A 20,108-nucleotide genomic window follows, 5' to 3' on the forward strand; every position below is an offset into this window, starting at 1 on the left:
AACTGATACAAGTGCACTTGCGAGGAACCCACTACACTATATATCATTGTAATTTTTGAGAAGTAGGGAAGCAGGCACTATGCCATTTTTCGTCATTCTACGGAGAGCCGTGGTACCTGCTAAACGCATATAAGGCATTATGCGCACTTTGTTGATGCTGTGCCTGATGACGATGAAGTATTATGGCAGAGGCCTTTGCAATGGGTTGGAAGCATTCAACAACCTACTTGTTGCACAATTCGCATTGTGTAATGCCTGGTTACAGAATTCGCGTTGTGCGACGCTTCGTGCTTATTTTACTCTTCTACCATGCTATATTGCAAATGTTAATGTCGTTCCTTCCCGACATGAAGCCTGTATAGGACTTTTTTGCAAAGCAGTTTCAAGCACCGGCACGGCTCAGAGGTTGAATATTGGGCTCCCACGCAGAGGGCCCAGGTTCGAACCTAGTTCCATCCTGGAAGTTTTTTCTTATTTCGTTTCTTTTTCTTATTTCGAGCGATAGTGGTTACAGACACCGGCAGCGGCGGACAACTACGGCGCCAAAAACAGCTGCTGAAACGATCTCATAACAGCTTTTGCTGTAAAAAATTCGATATAAAAAAATACAGGCCCCGAGACCTTACCAGTGGCGGACGATCACCTACAATCGGCGCATTCAAGAATGACAACTAATTCCACACACACGATGCAATAGAATGTTGTATTTGCGCAAAAAAATCGCTTATCTTGGCCTGCTTCTTCGTCTTCGAAATGAAGTTGAAGATGCTGGCCTCCATCTTATCGAGGCTGTCCAGGTGCGACAGACCAGTTCACTCCATGTCGCCGCAAAAACGGTGAATTGAGGCGAACGCTGCCACCACTTCAGCGGCGGAATACGCGCGTGTAGCCGCCGCCTCGTCCAGACGATCTTCGTCGCCACTTGAGCTGTCGGCCTGGGCATCCTGGGTCCCTGCGACCGCAGCTACAATGTCCTCGTCAGCGAGGCTCGCAACAGCCTGAACACTGCAGTCCGCTTCCTCAAAATCGTCCGCAGACACTTCGGGTGGAACGGCAGCCGGGAAGAGGGACGACAACTCGTGAAATACGTCATCTATGCGCTTGTCGTCGCCGTCTTCACTGGTTTCCGCAAGTTCTGCCGTCACGAAACCTGCCTTCCGGAAGCAGTTGACCACTGTGTCCGTCTTCACGTCTCGCCAGGCGCCCGTCACCATTTGAATGGCACCAAGCAGGTCAACCTTCAGCCCACCTTGAAGGACTTGATGCCCTGGTCGAGCAGTTGCAGCTTCGCTGTCGTGTTGGCCAGCACAAACTTCAGCTCGATGTTTTTGAACTCGCAGGGGAGCACGCACGCAAAAGAGGAATGCGGTGGTATACCACAACTCACGGAAGTGAACTCCGCCAACAAAGCGCTCGCGATCAGTCGCAATGGCAGCAATGGGTACCCGGGCACCCGGGCTACCTGCGAGGGCAGCAGCTATGTACGAAAGGCGCGAGCTGTGGTTGGCTGATCAAAACTCACAAAACAGCAACAAAAAAAAGAAAGAAAAGGCGAAAGGAGGAGGCAGCCAGCTCCTTCGTTTCTGCTCTCCGAGCCGACGGTAACGCGGACAGCGTAGGAGAAAGAGAGAGAGAGAAAAGAGCCATTCCACAAGTTGGAGAACGCACCCAGCAGGAGTAGAGTCCGAGCCCTCTCGCCCTCACGTGTTTCGAGCATTTCGGGTGTCGGCTGAGGTGCGGTGCCGCGAAAGTCGCGGGGCTCAGCGAGTGCCGAAGCACGCCTTCCAGCTCGCGCGGTGTTCGATATATCCGATGGCGGGTAAAAATACCATTCGATATAGACGTGCGAATTTCTATACTTTTACAAAGGATTTTCAAGGGGATAATTTACGAGTTCGATATAGCCGAAAATTCGATATATGTGGGTTCGATATATCCGTGTTCAACTGTAGTTGATTATTCTAATGCGTGTGGTGTGATTAGTGGATATTCGCTGTTCATAGACTTGTAAGTTTTTTCGCTACTATAAATATTTTCTCATTTTTGACAATGTCCCTATCATGCGTTTTATCTGGAGACCATGCCAATGACACAAACATGGGCGCAAAAGAGAAGTCAAGACAACACAAATGTCATTTGTGTTGCCTTGACTTCTCTCTTATGTCTGTGGTTGCATGCCCAGTCTTTTAACATGTATTTGTGGACGTACAGCTCAGTTCAGTTCAGTTCAGTTTAATACCTTAAAGACCCCCAGGGGGGCATTACATAAGGGGTGGTTACATGAAGAACAAATACAAAGGTGTCCTTTACGAAAGTTTATACAATGCAATAAATTTGTTATCATAAAGTGTTGTTAGTACACCACTGGAACTTTTATTGTGCATTGTTAGTTTCAATATATTCTGTCAAACGTTTTAGAAACAGAGATGGGCAGGTTGTAGCAACGATTTCCTCTGGAAGGCCGTTCCATTCTGAGGCAGTTCAAAAAAAGAATGAGGGTGAAAGAGTAGTGGTTCATGCACGTGGACGCGAGACTTGGTGCGAGTGACCTAGGCAGCTAGATGTGTGCGCTGCCGGTGAAAGGTAAGGTGGATGATGAAGAGAGCTGAAAAAGAATTTGTGGTAGAGCGATAGGCTGGCGAGACGGCGACGATGGGCCAGAGGTGAAAGACTGCATTGCGATTTTAGTGACATGACATTGATGTCATACGAATACGCGGAATGAATAAATCTGGCTGCCCGATTTTGAACCGCCTCTAATGCTTCGGTGAGATATGCCTGATGTGGATGCCAGACAGATGACGCATTTTCGAGTTTTGGCCGAGCAAGTGATTGACAAGTGATTAGTTTTAAGTGCTGTGAAGTATGGCGGAGGTTACGTTTTAGGAAACCTAAAGTTTTTTAAGAGGCTGATATGATATTAGTGACGTGGGTGCGCCAGGATAAGTCACTGCATACAGCGACACCCAGGAATTTATGTGATGATACTAAGTCGAGTGGTATGCTGCCTATTTCGTAAGGAAAGACCAGGGGGTTTAGGCTTCAAGAAAATAATACTCTTTTATAATTTTTTGCATTAAGAGACATTAACCAGGTGTCACACCGTTTTAATACGCTATAGAGGTTTTCATGTAGAGCTTTTTGATCGGTTATCGTTCGTACTCTGCGATAAATAACGCAATCATCTGCAAACATTCTAATACATTCGACAACTGATAATTCGGACTCCACGGGCAACGTAAATAAGTCCGAAAAAACGAATGCGCCAGAAAAAAAAATACTTTTATTGACACTTGAAGGTCCCGGTGGGCAAAAAAAGTTGTCAATGCGTTGCTGCCCGCACTTCCGCTTACGTGCAACCAAGTCCGCCTGTTTCTCCGCCAGTGTGATGTGATTGCTGTACGATGACTCGTGAAGGCAACGCGTCTGTGCGGCGCACTTAGCAGTCGCACAAAGAGGCAGCATGAATGGCGGCGCGGCACTTTTGGGTTCTCACCTATTAGATGAGTGCACTACGCATGCAACTGCACCAGGCCACATGTACTATCGAGCAGTTCACTGAAGATGCTTATCGTAAGGCTTGTCAGCGACTGAGCCGTACTGGCGCGTTTGCCACCTGCCGCCATCACGCCTCCGTGCATTTCCACTGCTTATCTGCAAAGACATCGCCGCACGGCGCCGTGATAGCGGCCCCTTTGAATTTCCGGTCCGCTTCACCCCATAACGCTTTGGCATCGCGACAAAGCTGACTTTTGGACTTTGCTACTGTCGCAAACAGGTCGACTCGCGAAAGCGCTGGTTCGAACCTACGAGATGATAGACGCAGCAGAGGTGGGGGCTTCAATTATTGCCTTTCGAACCTGCAATTTGGCCAGAAAGTCCGAAAAATCGGACACCGAAGAGTTTTAGCGTCCCAAATTTCCGACGTTCTTGACCATTGACGTTTATGGGGCTGGTGACGGTGCCGCGAAAGCGTCCGAATTTTTGAGCATGTCTGGAAAATCGGGTGTCCGAAAAATCGGCAGTTGACTGTATCTGCCGCGTTTTGTTGTTGTCGGCGCAGCCTTCGGCGCTGGCTGTGAGGGCACCGTTGGCGCCATTAACTCGGATCTTTTGAGACAGCAGAGCGTGAAATAAACCAAGTCTCAAAATAAAAATGAACGCGTGCGCAGAACGCTTTACCGCAGATGCATTAGACAGAATGGCGGTGACAGCAGCGCACATAGAGTTAATATACTGACTCTAGAGGAAAAGCTCCCCATAGGGCCCATGCATTGAAACCTATAACCGCATGGGTTCCGCCACGATGGAACAAAACGAACGTTGCCAGGCCGTGAGACGCTCGCTATATTTGAGGGTAGTAATCAGTTTTAATCTACCAACCTAAGCCAGTTACGCGCTGTTCAGGGAACATCCGTGTGTTAATGTAGTGTTGTCTGTGCAGCTTGCCCGATTGATAACAGTTAACATTTCCACCTGTTTGTGCATGGTTTTTACTAGGCACGTCTTACCAATAATGCATAACAAATAAAGTTTCTCCGTTCGCTGGCACACTCGACAGATTCACAGCTCGAAGCAAAGTGCGTAGGCCATGGTCGTGCGGTGCTTCGACTTGCAATGACGAGACACCTGTATCCACGTTCTTTTTCAGCTCATTGCTGCCTTACTTCAGCGCAGAGAGCCATAAAGCAGAAAAATGTCGATTGCAGCATGCTGCGGCGAATGTGAGTGAGATGTCAGCAGAAAGCTTCAATCAAAACTAAAGATACACGGCACACGAAATTTTATCGCCGTTAAAAAGACGGAAAAAAAAAAAAAACTTCGCTTGCGCCTAGTTGGTACATAATTTTCAGTGCTTGTCTCATCTCTTCTTTGCCGTCCGTACTGGTCGAGTGGTACGTGGCAACAGAAAACGCACATAACGGGACACTATGACAACTACGAGATACACGACGTAAACAAAGTCTCAGGGGCTTTAACACGACGCGCAAACTGGCACAGTTAGGGTGCCAACACCAAGGCCGCGAGTGCTCTCTCGAGCCTTGGTGTTGATGTGGTGGTGCCATCTAGTAAACCAGCCCACAAATGCTACCTTTCGCGCACAGTAAATTGCATAAATAGCTGTCGTATTCTTTCGTAAAAGTATTCAAAGCAAACACAAAACAATATCCGCGCATTTTGATTATGCAAATGCTTCTTTAGGATTCATATGTGATGGCAAGAATGACAACGTTCCAAGATGTCAGCGTTCTTGTGGCTAGCGGTCTTGCGGCCCAGCTTTTCCTCTAGAGTCAGTATATTAACTCTATGGCAGCGCAGCGCGGGGATACAGGAACCGGAATGTAGGATGTTCGCAATGTCGATACAATTTCCCACAGTTGACCAGTGCCTCCAAGATCGGCATTTCCAATCACAAATCTCTGAGGCATAAAGTAGCGATCGAAATAAAGCCTCAGAGATTACCAATTAGCTTTTGTTTTGATCTCTGAGGCCATACTTTGTATGGTACGGGTGCCGGAGGAGATAATGGCTGGCGATTCGGCGTGCGCGACAGTCTCGGACAGGGTCCGGATTATTGAATGTAGATCTCGCAGCTGTCCGAAATATCTGTCGTCTTTACACATTACCTCTATGGGATCTTCGGCGGTGCCGCGCGACTGTTCGAATTACCGAGCATGTCCTAATTATCGGTGTCCGATTTATCGGTCGGAGACTGTGTACGTTCTGGTCCAATAAAGAGCTGGTACTCTTTTGTTTGAGCAAGCAGCATGCAGTGGAAGGTCATATGAGGAATCAAAGTGGTGCAAGGACGGAACCTTGGCGGACGCCTGATGTTACAGGGACAGGGCTTGACAGGTTGTTATTTTATTTACAGTGACAGACTGTGAATGGTTGTTGAGAAATTCTGTTATCCATTTTACGACAGCAGGTTGCAGGTTAAGTCTCGAAACTTTAAGTAGCAGTCACTTGTGAGGTACCTTGTCGAAAGCTTTAGCATAGTCTAGGAAAATTGTGCCATTTTGTACGATCATGTCGAGGTTAAGCTGTATATCATGCAGGAATATCGCCAGTTGTGTGTCGCATGAGAGGCCCTTTCGAAAGCCATGCTGAATAGCTTGCAAATGTGTAGATTGTTTGCACATATTAGCCATTCTAAAGAATGATTTCTAAAGATAGGCACCTCAGCAAGCACAGTCTCGTTTTCATTACCTGTGTGGGAGGCTGCTGGCCAGCCATCGAGGCCACAACGAGGGGCACGAAGGCACTCTGCAGGGGCACTGTGCGGTGGGCCGAATCCACTGGAGGCGCATGGAGGGTGTCTTCTGGAGAGCCTTCAGCTGCACACATATCATGCACATGACACTGACGAAAAACTGAGTGTTTGGAATCAGCGGCTCACCAGCCTTTTCTGTTCAGGGCTTTCCTAAAGCACTACAAGATTTTTGAAGAAAATACCGTAGAGTGAAAGAAAGGACAGAGGAGTGGCGCCAACTTCCCACACTGGTTTATTGTCAAAAAAAAAAAAATAAATTTATGCACGAGATCAGCATCTGTTATCACCCCCAAAACAGCCGTCTCACAGAAACGCACCATCACTAAGTTATGCGCACATGCGTGGCAGAGTTAATGACAAAACACCCGTATCATAGGAGACTACATGTTTACCACCTGACACACCTTTACAAACAAGGTGCACGCACCGACAGAATGACTAAAACGCTGAATCATAATGATTCCCATTGTATTTGCAGAAAAAATAGGTACAGTATACAGCTGCTGAATAACAATTCATCGTGCCAATATGTCCGGTCAAAAGGGGGGAAAAGAAACAATTTCAGAATAAAAGAAACATAACAATGTGGCAGAAATGCGAGAAAATAATACCTTAAAAATGGAAACAGCGACCCACAACAGCAAAACAAAGGTTCGATCGATCGATCGATCGATCAATCAATCAATCAATCAATCAATCAATCAATCAATCAATCAATCAATCAATCAATCAATCAATCAATCAAAGAACTTTATTTTAACCAAAAACAAGAACACTCACGGTGAAAAAAGGTGGCCGGGAAAAAAGCTGTCCAATGACAGCTTGACAAAGCCCCAGCCACCCATCAGCGGTGAAACGACAGGGTACAGCACTTGATAAAAGTGAAAAAAAAAAATGCATATTAATAGTTGCTCACAATTACACATTGATACCGTAGTGCGTTCACTACGGGCGCAGATACACTAGTTTTACAACGTCAAATATAGCTAATTATGCTGATTATACACTTGCTAAAAATAAAGAGGAAGAAAAGAAAAGAAGAAAAAAAGAGAAAAAAAAAGAGAGGAAAAAGCCAGAGAAGACAAAACAAGGAAAAAAATGCAAAGAAATATACTAAGCACTTCAAGTACGTTAAAATGTACAATGCAGAGTTATGTACAGATATGCATGCGCATAGTATACACATAGAGATATATATATATACATACAGCATATGAATAACGAAGGAAAACACAACTTGCGAAATACTTGTATACTCCAATATTGGAAAAGGCAAGTTTGAATTGTTACGTGAGCAGACCTCTAATTTCTTTTTTTGTGTGAAATAAAACATCTGTTCCTTGCGTCTCGAAATAGTTTAATGTTCTTGGGACGATGTCTTGGATGCGTTGCGTTCCATAGTGTGTACGTGAGAACGGAACGTGCCAAGGCGGTTGATATCGGACATGATAGGAAATTACGTTTTGTTTGAGGTTCGCGAGTTTAAGAAATGTGTCCGATTTCCCGAGTGCTGCCTTTTTGTAGCAGCACAGCAATTTGTAAGTATATAGATCTGATATTTTTACGATTTGGTGCTGTTTGAAAAGAGGGGCGGTATGTTCTAGAAAGGGAGCATTTGAAATAAGTCGAACCATTTTCTTTTGTAACACGCTCAGTTCTGACATAATAAGAGCTGTAGTTTTACCCCATACCAGGAAGCATACCAGGAAGCATACCAGGAAGCAGGAAACAGTTCTAACAAACAAAGAAATGATCACTAGAAACAGTGCACTGCATCAGCAAGGCATACCTGGGAACAAGAGATAACAAGAACAGTACTTAAAAAGCAAGGAGCTGTGTCAATTAAAGGGACACTAAAGGCAAATATTAAGTCGACGTTGATTGTTGAAATAGCGGTCCAGAAACCTCGTAGTGCTACTTTTATGCCAAGGAAGTGCTTATTTTGAAATAAAATCACGTTTTAGTGGTCCGCATCGCGTTAGCACAGTTCAAATCACCCGCCTGAAATCATTCTTTCACACGTCACTGCTGGTGTGCCCAACGTTGCCTGCCTTTACTGCGGTGCGGCGTGCACTGGCAGCCTGCGCCATTCGGGCATGCGGCAACATCATATGCATGCGGCATTTTGTCGACCTTTCTATCAGAGCGACTTTCACGAGCGCACAAAACACATGCGGCAGTATGCGATACCGAAACTACCACTGAGACGCGAACGCGTGAGCGAAGCAGGGCGCCGGGCGAAGCGCAGTTTGGCGAAAACGGAACCTTTGAACCACGCGCGCCGTTCCCCATGGCAACGTCAAAGAGGTTCTTTTTTCCATGAATCAAACGGAAACGAATAAACAGCATTTTATTACGTCTGTTGATGCACGGAAGGTTCTTCTTTTATTGCTGCTAGTTTGATTACTCGGAATCATTTTCAAAATGTGCCGCTCGTGGCGCTCATCGTGTGATACACTTAGCTTAATTTCTCGGTAAGTAGGGCACTGCTGTTGATAATATTGCCATTTTAGACATCATACATTGAGCTTTCACTCTGACATAAATTGTTATTTGCCTTTAGTGTCCTTTTAAAGGGAAACTAAAGAGAAACAATGAATTGGTTTAGATTGATAAAGTGTGCTCGAAGAACTCTTGTGTAGTTTATTTCACCACCATAGGTTTATTATTAGAGGAGAAAACCAAGTTCAATGTTTCATTTTTAAATTTCGTGCCGGCCTTTGTAATTACTGACGTAAGAGATTTCAAAGAGCATTTAACGTATTTTGGCGCCACTGGCTCGACAAAATTTCCACAAACTTGTTATGTCAAGTCTCTCGCCCCCTCAGAGGACAATGTACTTCGATTTAACCGATTCGGAACTACGTAGGCCCAAGCAGGTGCCGTCAAAAATATGTGACGTCATGGCAAATGGTGCGGGAATTCCAAGGTGGCGTCGCCACCTGCACTTTCTTTTTGCGCGTTTTCTCGCTTATAGACCTTATGCAAAATTGCTGCCATCTGTCGGAGGTTTGACGAAACTACCGATTCGGCGCCATGTTGGAGGATTGTGTCCGAATCGTATTGCTATTGCTGCTATAACTTCTTGTGTGTATCTGCGTTGATAGTCGGCAATCGGGGCTTAAAAACCTCAGACGAGCCTGTACACGTTACCGGCATTTCCTAGTTTTTACGTTGGCAATTATTACGTGTGAAGAACTGCGTCGCAACGAGAAGAAAGTACATGTTTGTCACCGAGTTACATGTAAGCCCGTCTTCGTTGAGAATGAAGCTTTGCGCTTGGTTATAAATTTTGTCTGTTTATAGTGTAGCGAATGAAGCGTTGTTAGCTATCAGAATACCATGCGTGTAGTGCATTACTGGTGGGAGGAGGCATTAGCGCGCGACGCGGCTGGGCACAGCGATGACGGTAAGAAAGTGCTGTTGACCCATTTCAAAGCGTATTTCATAAGGAACAGCCTACGTCGACCTAATGTATTGTGCATCTTATTTTAAATAAAACGTTCTCCTGTTTGTTATTTCTGAAACAATAAATATTTCGCTGCTGTAGTCACTGATGTATGTTTTCCATAGAACTACCGCATGATTAAAATGTAAGGTCCGCTTCTCACGCACGTGAAAAGTGAACATGAAACGCGTTAGTTACTCCAAGAAGTACGCGCCGATTAGCTAGTATTTTATTGAATAGCCTTCTGACATGTCCTCGTAAATAACACGATCCGCCAAGAATATTCGCGTTCACATCGTCCCTTTCGGGGCCTACTGGCGCCTTACAATTTCAACCCGTTGCAGCAAGGCAGTTTTGCGTCGCCGACTGAACGCTTGCGAAACCACCTCAGCGCGTAACCAACGGTAGCGTACCCATGGTCGAATATAACACATCTGCGGGAACAGCATTTTGTTTTATTTTCATACGAAAAGTGCCGCACAAAAGCATCTGTTAATATTTCATAGCACACAGAGGTGGATACAGCATTTTTTCCGAAGGGCGATCAGCGTCAGCTGGGCGAACCTCTGATATGTGCTCTTCTTGGGTATAAATACAAAAAGAAAGTAGTGGGGGGGGGGGGGGGGTCAGGCCATCCGGGCCGCCCCTCTGAATTCGTCAGTGATAGCACATCAAATGGTTGAAAAATACGCATAGTGAAACAATACGCGCGCAAAGCATCCCACCGAACGCTACCTTGTTAAACTCCACCAATCGAAAACAAACTACAAACAACACGTTCCAGCACAATCGGTTCGTTCGCTGAGAATCGATGACGCGCACGAGCTACCTGTCTAACATGTAATCGTTATAGAAATGAAATAAACAAAGTAATGCTATCAACAGCAGCGCAGGCATGCGCGAGTAGCCACGATGCAGCTTTGGAGCTCGTATACGAAGCCGGTTTGTCTGTGCCGGCAAGTACACGACGCAAAAACTGTCTCGTTCCGGCATGACACGAAAGAGTGTTCTCTGATGAGTGCTGATGCTGTCACATACCACATATATTAAGAATGGAAAACGTAAACACGGCGTTAGTCGTAAGCAGTAGCCGGAGCAGCGGAACGATCTGCCGCTCCTCGTCGGCCGCAAGGAAATCTAATAACACATGGAAGCTAGTTTACTGCTAACATTTTTTCAGTATCCCATTTTCCTCAATCTCAGCAACACGGCACACGAAAATGTCGGCATTGCCGTTCCTATCAGCCGCAACACGTTGATACGTACGCTCCGTGTGTGCAGATGCGGAGCGCGCTTAGCCTTCAACATGGCGGAAATGCGCACGGCGGCCGCTAGATGGCAGCAGATTTTGCATAAGGTCTATTAAGCGTCTTCTCGCAGCAAGCGTGGTGTTTTTGGTATCGTGGAAGACTACTTTACTAATGCGAGAAAAATCGTTTTGCTCTTTAGTGGCCCTTTAAACATACCTGTCCCTAAGAAAAAAGCAAAACCATAACAATGCTTAAAGGGCAACGCGCTGTGCCAAAAACTAGAAAGTTATACATGTCCTTCCAAGAAGGCAATTTCATTATCGTTAAGTGTTAAGGATGGCATGCTAACAAGCTTGTCACCACCCTTTAAAATATGAAAACCCTCAACCATTTCCCTTTCTGTCCTATATCTTGACCTCTTTAAGAAAGTCGTGCGCGCGCATTGTGGAGTGCACCCGCATCTTTTGCAGTGTTTGGCCAAATGACCTCTCGTGTTGTTCCCAATTGACAGCACATGCTCTCTGGCCCTATCGTTAGAACATGTACACTTTTTCACAGCTCAGTGTGATAATGTTAGCTGTGTATGCTGTGTGTGATAATGTTAGCTGTGTATGCTGTGCAGTGTGCTTCTCATCACACTTGCTGTTTCTATCCGACGTCAGGGAACACATATTTGACAGCTTGCACGGGGCGCCCAGAACACTACATTGTACTCAGAGAAAACTTTCTGCAGGTTACGCTAAACCTAGTGTATGTAGGGCATTGCCAGTGTTGGCCGTCTTTCTCTACACCATGTGTTTCTTTTTTTTTTTCCAGGACCCTTTAAGCTTCTGCAGTAAGGACTCGCACACACTGGAAGCCAGCAAAGGAGGGTAGTTTGATGCCCTAAGGCATTCTCACCTGCAATTCAAAACCAGATTGTATTTTGTGGTGGCAGGACTCTTCCAGAGAACCTTTCAAGCAGGTCATGGCGATCCCTAATAATAATAATATCTGGGGTTTAACGTCCCAAAACCACGATATTGTCACGGGGTCGTGACGTCAACGAAGACAGCAGTTGGCGTGTTCAAGATGAAACTCTTTATTTGACTGAACTTGTGGTCGGGAAATGAAAACTCAAACTACAGCAATACATGCTGTACACTGATAGCGGCAAACAGGGCGTCGGCCGTCGATAAACTGCACAACGGTAAGGCGTGTTGGCATTTATACATGCGGTATCGAACATTCGAGCCTTATCGCTGGTGGCTGCGTTAGTTCCAGAATGAACTCAACTGTTTGCGTTTGCGCGCTCAAGCCTATAAGAAGATTCTGAAATTATCTGGAAGGTTCCTAGACATTCGGGCGCGGTTTGCACAAGACAGTGATTACACGTGTAACGGACCAGTTACATAAACATAGCAAAGAAGTGCGCATGGCAATACGACTATGAGGGACGCCACAGTGGAGAGCTCCAAAAATTTCGACCACCTGTGGGTTTTTTAACCTGCACCTAGATCAAAGTATACGGGCCTCAAATATTTTCGCCTCCATCAAAAATGCGGCTGCCGCGGCCGGGATTCGACCCCACAACCTTCAGGTTAGCAGTCGAGCGCCATGACCACTAGACCACCATGGGGGGGTTGCGATACCCCTTTTTCATAAGAGTTTTGAGTGTGCACTGTCACCAAGGCAACAGACATTTTTTCGTTCTGGGATGGTACATCCAACATATGTGGTTATCCTTGAACAGAAGTTTTATATCCAGAAATTGAATGCTATTGTGCTCTCCCATTTCCCGGGTGGATCAAAGTCCATCAACTTTTTCAAAATTTCAAAGGCATTTCAAATTCTTGAAATAGCATGATAGCACTACCTTCGTAACTTAACATGATGAAGTGATCATCAGCTTACCTATAGGTTTTTTGTGACAAAAAATTCTGTAGTTTGGGGACTAAGCGCTTGTTAACAGATGACAAGAAAATATCACAAAGTACTAGAGCTACTCCTGAGCCTATGCAAATACCCGAGCTTTGTACATAATACTGCCCATGACAGCTAACCGTTGTAGAATTTAGGTAGTGCTCAAGCATGGTAAGAAAGTTGCCACTACTTACCCCGGTGGAATTCTGGAATCCAATTTCACTGTTTTCATTAATTATATTGCGCACAGCACAGAATAAACAAACATAAAGAATGGTGCAGAACAAATCTTCAACATTCATTGGTAACACGTGGGTGCCGGTCTCAACCTCTTTTAATAAGTCCTTGGCGATTTCGTGAAAAGTGCGGACAAGGGTTTTGAATCCTGAGATGTTCCTGCCTGAAACATCCGACGAGGCCATGCCACTATAGTGAAGAGAACGACGATGAAGCACGCGAGCAAGCTAGCAAGCCGCAGTGTCAATGGTAGCAGGGGACACCAGCTCGCGCTTGCCCGGTTTTTGGCTGCTTGATGCCCGCCGCTCTCCGACGCCCAACTCTTGACATCTGTCGACATTCCCTGAAGATGCGTCAATAAAACATCTCACATTTGGTGGAGGTGCGGGGTATAGATGGCAGGTGCTCAGCAATTTGGGTCCGAATGACGTATTTATTAAGGTCAGGGGCCAAAGTCTGCACCACCTCGTTTGTGAGAGGTAGTAATAAAAGCTGATGCACCTTTTCACAGATAAATTCCTTAATGGTGGATAGCAGCGGCTGCTGATCGGCAGGGCATGCAGTAACGTGCGAGCTCAATAGTGTGTCGGTCATCGTGAGGGCTTGGCGTGCAATCGAGCGTTGCCGACGCAACTCGTCGAAGCTCTGACACGATGAGACCAGTGCAGCGACTGTGGTGGGATACCTTGCGAGCAGCATCTGAAAAGCATCATCCTCGATGCCCTTCAGGATGTGCCGGATCTTCTCCTCTTTGGTCATGGCAGAGTTCACGAGGTTGCAGAGGTTCAGCACATCCTCAATGTCGACCGTGAAGTTCTCGGCGGGCTGCTGCGCCCGTTGACGCAAGCGCTGCTCTGCATGAAGCTTGCGAGCCAATGGCCGACCAAAAACTTCGGGCCGTCCAGAGGGCCCACGATGCGGCGGTAGGTCTCAGCCTGACTGTCTCATTGTGGGAGCGGCCTGTTATGTGCTAAGGCACACGCCTCCGGACTTTGTTAAACTTTTTTCCAATCCAATCCAAAGATGGACCAAGTGGGAATGTCGCTCTCATGGTTGTTATAACACAGTTGGGCGATGTCCACAAGGTAGAACTCATAGGTCGGCAAAAAATGTGGAGCTCACTCCAACTCCCTCATGAAATATATTGCCCTTAGGGCTCACTCGGACTCGGACTCACCAAACTTTTCCTCAACCGGACTCACTCGGACTCAAGAATCACCAAAATATAATTCATTCGGACTCACTCAGGCTCAGACTCATGGGTTGATCTGAGTCTGAGTGGGTCTGAGTGAGTCGACTCATGAGTTTGTTGGCCTATCAGTAGCTTTTTCTGCCACGGTGTCAATGCTCTTTAACTCCAGTATCTCGTGTAATCGGTGCTCTACTTAGCGCATTTTGATTTCGTACCTTAGAGTACGAGTTATCAGAATTTGCGATTCAGTGAGGACTTTATTATAGAAAGAGATTACTCACACGAGATATTTTTATCAACTTCCCATGAAAGAGTTTGCGTGGGGGAGGTGAAGGCACCTCCTCCCCTTCTCCCTGCGCAACTCGCGCCTCTGATCAATAAATATTGAGCCGACATATGAACGGTAGCACGTGGATGTATGTGTGAGTAGACGTGAGTATAAACATGAGCCGACATAAGGCTGAAAGTAATGCTGAAGTTGAGGTGATAGGACCATAGGTCAGCAAAAAATGTGGAGCTCACTCAGACTCACTCATGAAATATATTTTGCCCTTAGGGCTCACTCGGACTATGACTCAGCAACATTTTCCTCAACTGGACTCACTCAAACTCGGACTCGCTATAATTTTTCACAACCGTGCTCACTGGGACTTAGACCTCACCAAAATATAATTCACTCGAACTCACTCAGACTCAGACTCATGGGTCGATCTGAGTCTGAGCGAGTCGACTCATGAGTGAGCTTGCAGACCTATGGTAGAACTGGACGTAACCAAGCTTCATCTGGTCGTCTCGTATGTTGCTCGCACTGACACGTTCATATTTTGACAGCCATTCTTTTGCATCCGAGTCACTTGAGCGGGTGAAGATAGGCAGATCTCGCTGGTGATACACGGCACCGCAGGTGACGTGGACTGCCAATGGTCCAGACTGGAGAGGGGTGTCTTCGGCCATGTTGGCTATGTGCTCACGAACCGGGGAAGAGTTTCCGTGAGTGAAGGTCCAGGTTGGTACTGGGAATCCACGTACCTCCACCAAATGTGATGTGGTTTATTGACGCGTCTTCAGGTAATGTCAACAGATGTCAAGAGTAGGGCGTCGGAGAGCGGCAGGCGTCAAGCAGCCAAATCCGGGCAAGCACGAGCTGGTGTCCCCTGCTACTATTGACACCCCAACAACCACTCGTCACTAACTAAAGAAAACACTAACTAAAGGCACTAACTAAAGAAAACAAGGTCCTGAGGGATGAGAACAAGAAGCTCAGTAAACAAATGTGTGATCTCGAACAATACTCGCGACTTAATAATGTTGAACTGAAAGGAATCCCTGAGACAAAGGGCGAAGACTGCCTGGCAGTTGTCCAGGTTATCGGTGAGAAGATTGGTTGTCCAATTGCCGATACAGACATAGACACCGCGCATCGGGTGCCCGCAAAGAATGGAAGCAACATTATTGCGCGATTTTGTTCGAGAAACAAGAAGGCTGAATTCGCTAAGAAGGCAAGAAAGGCACGGCTGTCTGCCACAGATATAGGGTTTTCTCAGAGCACAGGCCCTAAACCTGTGTATGTGAATGACCACCTCACGCCAGAGCGAAAGCGCCTTTTTGCACAGGCACTTGCGCTTAAGAAAGCCAACCAGTGGAAGCATCTCTGGACTGACAATTGTACAATCAAAGCCAGAAAGGCGGATGACAGTCGCGTGTTTCGAATTGCATGCGCAGAAGATCTCCGAGTATTCTCTTAGATACCCTATCAGTAACCATTTTAAACCGACCTTAGATCAACATGGCTGCGTTCTCGTGCAAGCAAACATCAGAATTGCTACGCGAGAAGTCACCAGCCCTATCACTACTTCACTTAAACATTCGCAGTCTTAGAAAGCACCAGGATGATCTTGTTGCGTTGATTTCCTTGCTTAAACATTCATTCTCTGTCATATGTTTATCTGAAACTTGGTTGTCTGGTAATGAGGGTAACTTGTACGGATTGCCAGGTTATTATTCTGAATACTGTAATCGGGAGCTCTGTCGTGGTGGTGGTAGTGCCATACTTGTCAACTCATCCTTAACCTACACACGCCGTAGTGACATAACGTTCAACAATATTTTATGTGAATCCGTTTGGCTTGAATTCAACCATAGTGTTATACCATTGAATAGCCGTAGTACTATTATAGCTTCCATTTATCGGTCACCTTCATCATCGTATTCCGATTTTTGTAATCAGTTAAGCATCATTCTTAATAACCTAGTGAGGGAAAATAAAAACGTTGTCTTATGTGGTGATTTTAATATAAATATTATTGATCCTGATAGTGCATCGTGCTTAGAATATATGAACTGTTTATACTGCTTTGGCTTTACGTCGCATATTTCAGCACCAACTAGAAACGATTTACTAGGTTCACATACGCTAATAGATCATATCATCTCCAACATTTCCACTGAACACATTGCAGGTGTGATAGATCATAGCATTACAGATCATAATCCCGTATTTTTCATTCTGGGCTCCGAAAACACCAAGGCCAGTAACATCTTTACAAAACGCCGATTCGTTGCGGACAAGCGCAGTAGACTGGACATCGGTGACTAATCTAGACTGCGCAGAAGAGGCTTTTGAGCCTTTCTCAGAAGTAATAGCTTCAGGTATAGAAGCATGCACCACTTCCACTACTGTAACGAAGTGGTATCGTTCCCCTAGAAATCCATGGATAAGCAACTCGTTGTTGAAGTCCATTAATAAAAAGAATAACCTTCATAGAAACTAAAGTCGCAGCCTTATAACCTCGCATTAAAATCCCGCTTTCACAAATACTCAGCAACATTATCTTCCTTACTGAGGCGTGCTAAGAGCAATTACTACCGGGATCTCATTGTAAAAAACACAGGTAACACGAGACGCTGCTGGCAAATCATTAAAGAATTTTTGAACATGAAGAACTGCTCAGAGCCCACAATAAAAATAAAGCAAGGCGACGAAATGTATACCGACCCTGTAAGAGTGGCCGCCACGTTCAGTGAGCATTTCTGCGCATCTGCGGATACGCAGCAATCACCAGGTCATTTACGCGATATACCACGGTGTACTCATTCTTTTTATCTTCACCCGACGTCTGCAGATGAAGTCCTTCAGGTCATCACATCACTAAAGACCACAAGTGCTGGTTTAGATCATATTGATCCTTTTAAAGTAAAACTAGTTTCAAACATAATATCACCACCTTTGGCAGTAATTATTAACAAGCTGTTTTCAGCGGGTGTGTTTCCGAGCTGCCTTAAGGCTGGTAAAATAGTTCCAGTTTTTAAGAAGGGTGATAAGACTTTTGTACAGAATTATAGACCAATCTGTATCCTGCCTTTCTTCGGTAAGGTAATTGAAAAGTTATTCCACATTAGATTAAAGCGTTATCTGAAAAAATTTAATCTTTTATCTCCACAACAATTCGGATTTCGTCAAGGATATTCAACTGAGCTGGCACTAATTACCTTAACGGAGGAAATTAAACAAGCTATTGATAGAGGGTTACTTGTGGGATCTGTGTTTATCGATTTGACAAAGGCTTTTGACACTATAAACCATCACGTACTACTTGCTAAACTCGAATCATTTGGTATGTCTGGTCCGCCACTAAATTTTATTAAGAGCTACCTCAGTAACCGGTCTCAAATGGTACATGTTAATGGCCACCTTTCATCGCCCAAGTTAATTAACGTTGGTGTTCCACAGGGATCAATTTTAGGCCCACTTTTATTTTTGATGTTTATTAATGACCTACCTACCATTCTTACAAGGACCAAGTGCATACTTTACGCTGACGACACAACCATCTTTCAATCATCTAAATCAGTTTCTACACTCCAGTCTGACCTCAACACAGATTTACATAACATAACTTTATGGTGCCAGGCCAATTATCTTCAGATCAATGCTACTAAAACCGTGTTTATGCTGTTCCATTCCCCGCGCATTTCACTTGACATACAACCTTCCCTTCACATTGGTAATACCGTCATAAACATTTCCAGTGAAGCGCGGTTTCTTGGCGTCATCTTAGATAGCGAACTAAAATTTCATAAACATGCCGCATCACTCGTTAAAAAGATTGCATTTGGTATTCACGTTATCATCAAGACACGAACTTATTTTCCGCCTCACATCATACGTACTTTGTATTTTGCTTATATTCATAGCCATATTTCGTATTGCGTATCATCTTGGGCCAACACATATTTCACGCACATCGAACGTTTGCAGCGACTTCAGAATCAAGCAGTTAGACTAATGACTTTCAGCCCATTTTACTTCTCCTGTAGCTCGTTGTTTCCTCAGCTTAACATACTCCCATTGAGACAATTATTTTGCCATAGAATGTCCATAGTCGCCTTTAGACTCATCACGCATGACATTTTTATCGCATGTATTGATCATCGTCACTTAACTAATAGCAACATCACCCGGTTTTCCCAGTGCAATAATCTTCTTTTGCCAGCCGTAAGGACAAATTACGGCAAGTTCTCAACCTTATTTACTAGCATAGCCATTTGGAATTCATTGCCTTTCGAATTGAAATCATCGCATAACATTCATATTTTCACCTCGCGCAGCAAGAAATATTTCATTCAAGAATTAATCAACTCATCCGAATCGTGTAATTAACTGTTAATAGCTCTCAACATTTGACTGCTATTTTACTACTTCAAGTTGCCTTTGTATAACTGATAACTCCGATAATGAAACGTGTTGCATCTGTCACGTAGAGTTGTTCATTAATATTGTTTTTTGTCTTTCCTGTTTCACCACTTGCTTTTGATTATTTTCATGTTATTTTTCAATAGTGAGTATTACCATTATGTTATGTATTGATCGTATTTTTATTGTTAATCAAGCTTATTCATTATTACTCACATGTCCGTATGCTATTGCTGTATTTTTTTTAATATACCCCATCCATGTAGCCATAGGAGGTCCCCCTGTCAGTTTCTCTGAAACTTTGGGACCCCCTGCTGTAAAACGCTAACCATGTAACTCAACTGAACTATTTAATAAACTTGACTTGACTTGACTGCGCCACTCACTTACGCAGCTGTCACTGCTCAGCCTCTTCAGCAGCCTACGCCGTATGCCCGACCTGCAATGCCGACCCCTGGCTCGCCGCCGACCAAGACTTCTTCGCAGCTTCACCATGTGGGGCCGTCGCCTTCGTTTTTCCACCATCAAGACGTGTGGCAAACGCCGGATAACAGGCCCATCTGCTTCGCCTGTGGTGTCACTGGACACGTCGCTCCCCACTGCCACTGTTGCCCACCTTCTTTCTTCAACACCGTGGCCACACCTGATCCCTCGTCGTGATGAAAACAACCAAGGTACGCCGCTGGTAATAGACCATCCTTCTCCAATCGCCGATCACCATCTCCTCGACGATGCTCTCTGTCACCGATGCGTTGCCGTTCAGCTACAGAGGAGGGAAACTGATTCCTGCAGTTGCGGAGGCAAGAGCTGCATGCAAGTCGAACTGCCCAAGGCCTCCATGTGTTTCACCGCCAAATGTTATTGATGTCAATGTTGAAGGAACCGCCGCCGTTGCACTTATTGACACCGGGGCCACCGTTTCCATCATCTCTGAGACACTGTGCCGCAAGACAAAGAAACTGACGACGTCACTATCAGAACTAATGCTCCGTACTGCCAGCTCACAGTGCATTGTGCCATCAGCTGTCTGAACTGTGCAAGTCATCCTACAAGATGCGCTTTACGTGATCGAGCTGTTCGTGGTACCGTCCTGCTCCCACGACATTATTCTC

The 20,108-nt window shown here is 45.4% G+C and overlaps 1 protein-coding gene across 6 annotated transcripts in view; it reads right to left on the reverse strand.

Annotated features, from left to right (window-relative positions):
- LOC119372693 (serine/threonine-protein kinase WNK4) overlaps positions 1-20,108 on the reverse strand; it is a 352,802-nt gene that overhangs the window by 218,295 nt on the left and 114,399 nt on the right. For all 6 annotated transcript variants that reach the window (XM_049419747.1, XM_049419751.1, XM_037643142.2 and 3 more), the window contains exon 8: positions 6,211-6,338. In XM_049419747.1, coding sequence (XP_049275704.1) covers positions 6,211-6,338 — 128 coding nt within the window. The remainder of the gene's footprint in view (positions 1-6,210; positions 6,339-20,108) is intronic.

Source organism: Rhipicephalus sanguineus, chromosome 10, assembly GCF_013339695.2.
Source record: "Rhipicephalus sanguineus isolate Rsan-2018 chromosome 10, BIME_Rsan_1.4, whole genome shotgun sequence".
Taxonomy (NCBI): domain Eukaryota; kingdom Metazoa; phylum Arthropoda; class Arachnida; order Ixodida; family Ixodidae; genus Rhipicephalus; species Rhipicephalus sanguineus.